This window comes from Aristolochia californica, unplaced genomic scaffold (genome assembly GCF_029961685.1).
Source record: "Aristolochia californica isolate CCGP_79_NKW_82.1479 unplaced genomic scaffold, dmAriCali1.0.hap1 SCAF_498, whole genome shotgun sequence".
NCBI lineage: Eukaryota > Viridiplantae > Streptophyta > Magnoliopsida > Piperales > Aristolochiaceae > Aristolochia > Aristolochia californica.
Window position 1 is genome coordinate 6,996 of NW_027182212.1, and position 10,823 is coordinate 17,818.

General features: G+C 35.3%; 1 protein-coding gene and 2 non-coding genes across 3 annotated transcripts; 1 reads left to right on the plus strand and 2 right to left on the minus strand.

Annotated features, from left to right (window-relative positions):
* The first annotated feature begins 352 nt into the window (after positions 1-352).
* LOC137965024 (potassium/proton antiporter CemA-like) lies at positions 353-2,613 on the plus strand. The gene is made up of 4 exons (XM_068811420.1): positions 353-569; positions 618-898; positions 1,030-1,119; positions 1,862-2,613. The coding sequence occupies exons 1-4, from the start codon at positions 353-355 to the stop codon at positions 2,606-2,608; spliced, it is 1,335 nt and encodes a 444-aa protein (XP_068667521.1). The 3' UTR covers positions 2,609-2,613.
* A 4,403-nt stretch (positions 2,614-7,016) lies between these two features.
* TRNAW-CCA (transfer RNA tryptophan (anticodon CCA)) lies at positions 7,017-7,090 on the minus strand. Its single transcript has one exon. It is a non-coding gene; the product is annotated as a tRNA-Trp (tRNA).
* Positions 7,091-7,257: 167 nt separating this feature from the next.
* On the minus strand, positions 7,258-7,331 carry TRNAP-UGG (transfer RNA proline (anticodon UGG)). Its single transcript has one exon. It is a non-coding gene; the product is annotated as a tRNA-Pro (tRNA).
* Positions 7,332-10,823: the final 3,492 nt, after the last annotated feature.

Consider the following 10,823-nt stretch of genomic DNA (forward strand, 5'->3'; position numbering starts at 1 on the left):
TCTGGATATGGTTCCTTTCGAACACAAAAAAAAAAAAAATCTTATGCATGCGGATACATGATATATGAAAAAATGCATATATATGCAGTATAGCTTTTTTTTAAGAAAAAATACATCAGTGGAAAAATGGAAAGTCAATGTATCTATATGTTATGTAGATATACATTGTGGGATCGTATGAAGAAGATGTTATTATTTTACATCTACCCAATTTGATGAATTACCCCTAAGGGTTCACATCATAATAGTGCTAGTTGATGAGAGTTACTTCGGGACAAAAAAAATAGTAAAGTCAAATTTAAATTCATTTGGCCTATTCTCTCAATTCCAATAGAATGCAACTGGATCTAATATGAACTGGCGATCAGAACGTATATGGATAGAACTTATAACAGGGTCTCGAAAAATAAGTAATTTCTGCTGGGCCTGTATCCTCTTTTTAGGCTCACTAGCATTCTTATTGGTTGGAACTTCCAGTTATCTTGGTCGGAATCTCATATCTTTGTTTCCGTCTCAGCAAATAATTTTTTTCCCTCAAGGGATCGTGATGGCTTTCTATGGAATAGCCGGTCTGTTCATTAGTTCCTATTTGTGGTCCACAATTTTGTGGAATGTAGGTAGTGGTTATGATCGATTCGATAGAAAAGAAGGAATAGTGTGTATTTTTCGTTGGGGATTTCCTGGAAAAAATCGCCGCGTTTTTCTACGATTCCTTATGAGAGATATCCAGTCAATCAGAATGGAAGTTAAAGGGGGTCTTTATCCTCGCCGTGTCCTTTATATGGAAATTAGAGGCCAGGGAGCCATTCCCTTGACTCGTACGGATGAGAATTTGACTCCACGAGAAATTGAACAAAAAGCTGCTGAATCGGCCTATTTCTTGCGCGTACCAATTGAAGTATTTTGAAATGAATTGAATAATGAATGCTTTCCCGGCATGAGATAAGAAAGGCAGGAATCCCCTTTAACCTTTAATATAATAGAATCTAACTGATAATAGAATCTAACTGAACTGAAGTTTCTTTCAAGGTGTTGATTCGAGCAAAACACGTTATATTCTATTTCCCCATTATATTCTGGTCTAATACCACTGTCACTGTGGCCCATAGAATAAAACAGGTGGACGTATATGGAACAACCATAATAATTAAATTGTTGTTCACCAAAACTATTTTTTATGCTTTATGCATATGGGACTCAACCCAATTCTGTTATGTTAGACTAGTAACAAGTCTAGTAAGTATGTATTCATCATACATATCAGAACAGAACATTTCGGAATACAGTACAGAATTTTTATTTTTAGACCCAATATTTCGTTGAATTGATACGTTAGATACAGACGGATGTAAATTATCTCTCTTTTTTTTCAATCGATTTTGATCCTTTCTTTTGCTCCTTGAAAAGGATTGCATCTTTCATAAACATCCAATTTATCTCGGGTTTCCCACACATTTTTGATTTCACCATCAATATTCTTCAGAAATATCCCCTCAATTATTCCCGCGGTGCGGGCATCTAGTGAAACATTTTGGAATAATTGATTGATCCAAGGGGAGTTCTTTCGTCTCGAAACCCGACTAATACTCATTACTTGAAGTGTGAATTGGGTCTTTCGGGCACTCATCGAAAGAAACAAATGAAGATGCAATTCAATTGGTGTAATTTGACCAATTTAGATATCTGAGATATCTGGGAACTTACTCATTTATTCATTTGGGGCAGACTTTTTATCTTTAATTCTAACTTCCATTTCTATACCCCTTCTAGATTCAAAGACTAAATAAAGAATTCAAATAATCAAATAAAAAAAGACGGATCCATAGGTTACATACCTTGTTATAGAACTCATGCTTCATAGAAATATCAGACGGAGTCGACGAATGAAGTAGGTTCATTAACAATTCACAGAACAAAAAGTGTCAAAAAAAAAGCATTGACCCCTCTCCCATATCTTGTATCTATAGTATTTTTGCCGTGGTGGATCTCTCTTTCATTTAATAAAAGTCTAGAGCCCTGGGTTATTAATTGGTGGAATACCAGGCAATCCGAAACTTTTTTGAATGATATTCAAGAGAAGAACATTCTAGAAAGATTCATAGAATTAGAAGAACTATTTCATTTGGATGAAATGATAAAGGAGTACCCGGAGACACAGATACAAAAGCTTCATATAGGAATCCACAAAGAAACGATACAATTGGTCAAAATATACAATGAAAATAATATCCATATTATTTTGCACTTCTCGGCAAATATAATCTGTTTCGCTATTCTAAGTGGTTATTCTATTCTGGGTAATGAGGAACTTGTCATTCTTAATTCTTGGATTCAGGAATTCCTATATAACTTAAGCGACACAATAAAAGCTTTTTCTATTCTTTTATTAACTGATTTATGTATCGGATTCCACTCGCCCCATGGTTGGGAACTAATGATCGGTTCGGTCTACAAAGATTTTGGCTTTGCTTATAACGATCAAATTATATCTGGTCTTGTTTCCACTTTTCCAGTTATTCTAGATACAATTTTGAAATATTTGATCTTCCATTATTTAAATCGGGTATCACCTTCACTTGTAGTGATTTATCATTCAATGAATGAATGAAGAATTCATTTGACCCGCGGCTATCAATCAGATCATAATGTTACTTCGTACATAAACAAACCTTTTTTTTTTAATCTGACTCACTTTATACTTCTACCCGTGCAGGGGGTTCGACTCCTCCTATATTCCAGTACAATGGCAGAATCGTGGGTAGGGAACTAGACTAGCTACCTACCTAATTTATTGTAGAAATTTAAGGGATCAATGATTGGACCATGCAAAATAGAAATACCTTTTCTTGGATAAAGGAACAGATGACTCGATCTATTTCTGTATTGATCGTGATATATGTAATTACTCGGACATCTATTTCAAATGCATATCCTATTTTTGCGCAGCAGGGTTATGAAAATCCACGAGAAGCAACAGGGCGTATTGTATGTGCCAATTGCCATTTAGCTAATAAGCCCGTGGATATTGAGGTTCCACAAGCTGTGCTTCCTGATACTGTATTTGAAGCAGTTGTAAGAATCCCCTATGATAAGCAACTGAAACAAGTTCTTGCTAATGGGAAAAAAGGGTCTTTGAATGTGGGGGCTGTTCTTATTTTACCCGAAGGATTCGAATTAGCTCCTTCCGATCGTATTTCTCCTGAGATGAAAGAAAAGATGGGCAATTTGTCTTTTCAGAGCTATCGCCCCAATAAAAGAAATATTCTTGTGATAGGTCCCGTTCCTGGTCAGAAATATAGTGAAATTGTCTTTCCCATTTTGTCCCCGGACCCTGCTACTAAAAAAGACGTTCACTTCTTAAAGTATCCCATATACATAGGTGGGAACAGAGGAAGGGGTCAGATTTATCCCGACGGGAGCAAGAGTAATAATACAGTCTATAATGCCACAGCAGCGGGTATAGTAAACAGAATAGTACGTAAAGAAAAAGGGGGATATGAAATAACCCTAGTTGATGCGTTGGACGGACATCAAGTGGTTGATATTATACCTCCAGGACCAGAACTTCTTGTTTCGGAGGGTGAATCCATCAAGCTTGATCAACCATTAACAAGTAATCCTAATGTGGGGGGGTTTGGTCAGGGAGATGCAGAAATAGTACTTCAAGATCCATTACGTGTCCAAGGTTTGTTGTTCTTCTTGGCATCTGTTACTCTGGCACAAATCTTTTTGGTTCTTAAAAAGAAACAGTTTGAGAAGGTTCAATTGTCTGAAATGAATTTCTAGATTCCCGGATTCATCAAGTTGGTAAAAAGAGTCGAATTTTGATTAATCGATGCAATTGCAATTATGTATGATCCAAAAAAAAGAGAAAGGCCCTTTTTCTTTTTGCTTATTTTGTTTACACTCTTTTTCTGAGAGATGTTGGTAATTCCTTGTATACGCTCGCGAGTCTAGTTACTAGTAAAACTAGATATATCTTTTTTCGATCAAGATTGGAGTGTTGTGACTATGCTAGGCCTCCTATTGCCGGGTTGTAAATGCTCTGCAATGCATCAATATTATTTTATTCTATTGTACCTAATAGAATCGAATTCTAATGGATAATATAGCATTTAGCATTTAAGTAGAAGGAAAATATAAGGCAAGGTATAAATGAAAGGGACAAATGATTCTAGGAGGGGTTACTCGTCTTCCTAATTTTCCACACAAGAGAAAGGTAGAAAATTCCTTTTCTTGTGTGGAAATAATAATGATTCCTGATTTAGTTCGTTAAAGATTACTATTTTCTTGTCCAGGTGTATTGGAACGAACCGAAGAATTTCTAAATGAAAAAAAAAAAGGGGGGGGGGGGGGGGTTTTCGCCGTGATGAGATATTAAAAATAATGATTTTTTTATATACAAAAAAATTAAAGATTTCTGGTTTCTTCGGGGAACATTAAGCACTTTGAATTTTTTTTTTCTTTTTCTGAAGTAAGGTTCAAGTGGTATAGAAAGGATGTCTCATCCGTAGAAATAATATTGTGGCATCCAGGAAATCAATTAATTCCTTCTTTCTTCTTGCTTCGGAGGAGTCTGCATGGGGGTCGAATATTATGAATCAATGGATTCAATTCTTCAAAAGCATCATCATAAGGGAAAGAACGCAGTGGTTTGAAACTTGGGATGGGAGCAAAGGACCCATTTTGTCATTTCTACGAAAAAATAATATGATTATATTGACTGAATTAATTTACAATTAAAATTTACAACTTTTTTATGTTATGGAATGAATGAATGTCTCGCTCGAAGGGTAAGAACTCAACAGGACCTTGCTCCTCTTTTTGTCTGATTCGAGGAGCAAGGTCCTGTTGAGTTCTTACTTTTTCATGTCTACAATCTGGTTCATCCGATTACTATAGTGACGAGCCCAATCCAGAATATGAACCATAAAAGAAAATACCTATTAAACCAATCACAGGAATACCAGTTACAGTACCTATCAACCAAAGAGGAATCCTTCCAGTAGTATCGGCCATTTACCCCACTTTCCTCCGCATTTCATCAAGTGGTCATGCTATAGACATAAACAGTCATGGATAATTATGAGGATGATATCCTTCCGAATCGGATAAAAGAATTCCTACTTACTCTTACTATACTTCTTTCTCTCAATTGAAGAAATAATTGGAAATAAAACAGCAAGTACAAAAATGAGTAATAACCCCCAGTAGAGACTGGTACGATTCAATTCAACATTTTGTTCATTCGGGTTTGATTGTGTCATAGCTCTATAATTCGGATTAGGTTTATCGTTGGATGAACTGCATTGCTGATATTGACCCCAAAAAAGAAACGGTAGGTACAGCTAGTCCGTGAACAGCCAACCATCGCACTGTAAAAATGGGATAGGTTCGATCTATGGTCATTGAGGCCTCCTAAAAGGATCTACTAAATTCATCGAGTTGTTCCAAAGGATCAAAACGGCCAGTTATTAATGGAATCCCTTGTCGGCTCTCTGTGAAATACTCGTTTGGCCGAGGACTTCCAAAGACATCGTAAGCTAAACCAGTGCTGACGAATAACCAACCCGCAATGAATAGGGAAGGTATAGTAATACTATGAATGACCCAGTATCTAATACTGGTGATAATATCAGCAAAAGAACGTTCTCCCGTGCTTCCAGACATGCTGAGCTCCACATATTCTTGTACAGTCAAAGGGGGATCGATTCCGCAAAAGATGGGATCAGTAAATGGAAAACTACTGATATTTAATCTTTGTAAGATCGTCAATATTGTACCGAAGGCGTATTTAGAGTAGACCAAATCAGTATAACTATCCTTCTGCTGACACAGCAACGCTCTTTGTTTGTATCAATCAGTATCGAAAAGAAGTGGTACATAATTCCTCTCTTCTTTTCTTATTACTTGTCTATGCTATGGTGAACCGCGTGTCATTCAATAGAAAATTATCTCTGTATGTAGTATAGGATGTGAGTCGACGGGTTAGAATTATTTATGAAAGAGATTCTCATATTCCCACAATTCAATTAGGTACAAAATCTAGAAACTCCCCGTTCATGGTTTTAGAAAAAGAAAAGAAATGATCAAAATGGAATTTTTTTTTTTCAAATTCAATTCTTTTTTTTCATAGTGACTCAAAAAGAATTTTTTTTTTAATAAAGTGACACGGGACTGTTCTAATTGCTATTTTGACTTTATACTTGTTTATACTTGACTCATCAGTTGCTCGCGGAATCCGTTGATTCGAAATCACGGGATTGGTAGATGTCACAGAGGGTGAATTAATGAGGGTGAATTAATCTTTTTTCTACCTCTGCTACTCCATCTTTGTTAGTGCCGTCTAGAATGCTTATGAATCAAGAACTTTCAATTGGAACCGATTCTGTCAATTGGTAGTTTTTTATCATCATATCTCACAAAAATAGAAACTTAGGTAAGTGCTTTATAAACATATGTAAAAAAAAAAAAAAAGAACGTATCTCATTTAGCTCTTTCATGCCTACTATAACTAGTTATTTCGGTTTTCTACTGGCTGCTTTAACTATAACCTCAGCTCTATTGATTGGTTTGAGCAAGGTACGACTTATTTGAAATTAGTTGAATGAACAAAAAAAATGAATATTTCTGTGAAATTCCAGGTATTCTATAGTCCCTTTCGAAGCCGATTGACAATTCTTGTTTATTGAGATTCATGAGCGATTCGGATTAATATTTATTAATAGATATTACCTCTATTTTTCTCCCCTTTCAAACAACTTGAAATGATTGAAGTTTTTCTATTTGGAATCGTGTTAGGTCTAATTCCTATTACTTTGGCCGGATTATTCGTAACTGCGTATTTACAATACAGACGCGGCGATCAGTTGGACCTTTAATTGAGTAACATCTCTTTTTTTGTTTTTGATTGACCTCCTCCTAAATCTGCAGGAGGTCAAATGCAGGTTGCAGTTCAAGTTAATGAAGTTATTTTATTTTATTGTAATTCGACATTCCAATTACAGGAACAGAATCACGCTCTGTAGGATTTGAACCTACGACATCGGGTTTTGGAGACCCGCGTTCTACCGAGCTGAACTAAGAGCGCTTTCTTATGGGAGGAGATACGACTGTAAAGAGAAGGACTCTTTTTTTTTTTACCCCACCCCCAATATGCATGCATAAAGTATTATATAATGAAAATGAAGGATTATGCCCCAAATTTTTGTCGATCCAAATTGATCCATCATTACTGCCCGTAAGAGAAGTAATCGGTAGGGATGACAGGATTTGAACCCGTGACATTTTGTACCCAAAACAAACGCGCTACCAAGCTGCGCTACATCCCTTTCCATTATTATACAGCGTCATTCGTCATTCGTCATTGTAGAGAATACCTGTCTTGTTTTCCACATCGTTATTTCCTATATCTATATACAAGAGAATTTATCTTGCCATTTCTTCTTTTTGGTCTCATATAATAAGAGAATTATATACAGATGAAACCTAACGTATAAGTAAATGAATATTTATTGGTAATGCTCAGGAAGAAAAGAAGGGGTCATCTTTTTCGATTTTAGGAACAATTCATCTACCGGATCATTCTACATATCCATTTTTAGGGGTTCTACGTACAAATACAAGTGATCTTTAACTATATAACTATAGTTATAATAGAGTTATATATCATCTATCTGGTAATAATTGTATTACAATAAAGAAGGAGGATTTTCAATGCGAGATCTAAAGACATATCTCTCCGTGGCACCTGTGCTAAGTACTTTATGGTTCGGGTCTTTAGCGGGTCTATTGATAGAGATCAATCGTTTATTCCCCGATGCGTTGGTATTCCCCTTTTTTTAATTCTAGTTATTGACATGGGAAGGGATAAAGAAGAAAAAGATTAGAGATAGAATAAACTCTCTATGACTGTGACTAATTTCTCCCGTTTTCATTTTTTAGTTTTAGTATAGGAAGGAAAGAAAAAGAATAAAAGTGGATTGAATGAATCCCAGCGAAACTTGGGTTCAGGATAGAATTAATAGGGGGAGAGCCGAACTAGAAATATGGATCCAGGGGGTTCGAGACCATACAATATATTATATTAAATGAAATACTGGGATTAGAGAATAGTTGATAGTTAGAAAAAATCGTATTACTTATTTTATGATTACTCTATTGATTGAAACGAAATCTTTCATAATTGGATTTCAAGTTAGCAACTTCCATTTTTTTGTTCCTTTCTTCTTATTGGATTCGGATCGAAAATGGAAGAGTTGAGTGAATCCAAAATCCAAAGGAGGTTCATGGCCAAGAGTAAAGAAGCCAGGGTAAGAGTTATTTTGGAATGTACCAGTTGTGCCCGAAAGGGTTTCGATAAAAAATCGAGGGGCATTTCCAGATATATTACTCAAAAAAATCGAAACAATACACCTAGTCGATTGGAATTGAGAAAATTCTGTCCTTATTGTTACAAGCATACGATTCATGGGGAGATAAAGAAATAGATTGAGCAGAACATCAGTGCCCCTTTTCCAAGTAACAGGAAGAAGCTAAAAAATATAAATAATAAATAAATAAAAAAAATCGAATTAAATAATTTAATTTAATTAATAATATAATTAATATATAATTAATATAATATTAAAATAAATATTTTAAATTATAAAAATGAAAATAAACATATACATATATTATATTATTATAATATAAAAATAATATAAAATAAACAAATCAAGTCCTCTTTCGGTCGGATCCGAAATGAATGAAGAAATAAACTAGGATTTTAGAGATAAGAAATAAACCATGGATAAATCCAAGCGACCCTTTCGTAAATCCAAGCGATCTTTTCGTAGGCGTTTGCCCCCAATTGGATCGGGGGATCGAATTGATTATAGAAACATGAGCTTAATTAGTCAATTTATTAGTGAACAAGGAAAAATATTATCTAGAAGAGTGAACAGATTGACTTTGAAACAACAAAGATTAATTACTATCGCTATAAAACAAGCTCGCATTTTATCTTCATTACCTTTTCTTAATAATGAGAAACAATTTGAGAGAGCCGAGTAGTTCCCTAGAACTACCGGCCCTAGAAGCAGAAATAAGTAGACCCACCACCCGAATTGAATAAAAACTCGAATTGGAACTCAAACTCCGATTGATGTTTTGTTGGAAAAGCCGAGAGATTAGATTGTCGCGTCATAAGAAAAAAAGAAAAAATAATGGGGGGGGGAGAAATCTTTTTTTTATTATTGAAGCGTGTTTATTCATTCCTACTGTTATCATATGAATTTCGATTCTATCTTCCCGGAGTTCATTCTCCGGGGAACTCCGTTTAAATCATTCCGTCGAATTCCTTAAATCTCCTTATTTGAGGATTTCATTAGAAATCATGTAAAGACAATTCTTATTTGATATAGCTATTTGTGCAAGTATTTTACGGTTAAGAAGCAACTGTCTCTTGCGCAGATCGTGTATAAATCTACTATAACTATGGGATACCCTATCCTCGCGGGTTACCGCGTTTATCCGAGTGATCCACAAACGACGAAAATCTCTCTTTTGCCGGCCTCTATCCCGATGAGTAGAAACCAAAGCTCTCATTTTCTGTTGCATAATAGTTCGAGTAAGTCTTGAATGAGCCCCTCGAAAGGTTGATGCAAATAAACGCATTTTTGATCGACGTCTCCGAGCTATATATCCTCGTCTAACTCTGGTCATTGAATCAAATAAAACTTTGATGAATAACTAATTGATTTCTTTTCTTTCAGTCATTCTTTTCCCCTCTTCTAGTTTAATTAATAACAAAACGGATTCTTCCGATGTATAAAATAAAAATTCCAATGGCTTTTGCTACTATGACCTTCCCAACCACGATTTTTTATTTCTTCCAGGCATTTGCATTTCGCCCCAAAATAAAATAAAAAATATTTTTGACCGATATTAAAATACAAAATTTGACCGATATTAAGTATCAAATAAATAGTAATAAATACGTAGTAAATGGATAAATAAATAAAATAGAAATAAAATAGAAATAGTGGTTTCCATCGTTTCTATGGTTACTTCTTAAACGGTGAGGTCCTCTCTATACACCGGAGCCCCTTACTCATTTAATCAATGTTTTGGTAACTTGTACAGTTCACACTCTTTGGCTCTACCCATGAATTATACAGTAATAGGTCTTTTCACAACGAGATCTATCCATACAGTGACGGCATTTAGTTGTGAAGGTTGGCTAGGTAGCTGACCCTGTTAGTCCGTTCTTGCAAGAGTAGGAACAGAATTATTCTGTTTTTAAAATTCAATTTCCCCGCTTAATGGATACCACTTGCTACCAATGGGGAATTGCTTTTCATCTCAAATTGAGGTGATTGGATTTGCACCAATGGAAACCATAAATTCCATACCATACCATACACAATAACACAATATAGGTATATGATAGATCACTATTTTTAGATAGTGAATTGAGTTCGTCTCCATTCCATCCTATTCGTTGGTACTGGTCATTGATACTGGAAAAATTGTCTCATTTGTTCCAGCCCATGATCTGAACGCGTCGCACATACACCCTAGTACATATTCCTCGACGCTGAGGACATCCTCGAAGAGCAGGGGATTTCGTAACATTGCGGATTGGCTGTCTTGTATTTCTAATAAGTTGTTTAATAGTTGGCATGCTGCATCGTATCCAAAAGCCGGTTTAGATCGATCCTAACCCGATCATGATGAATTACTTCTTAATTTTTTACCTGGGTAAGAACATAAAATATGAACTTACGGATCATTCTAATTATGGTTCGAGATAGAATCTAGGATTTTTATGCGAAACCTCC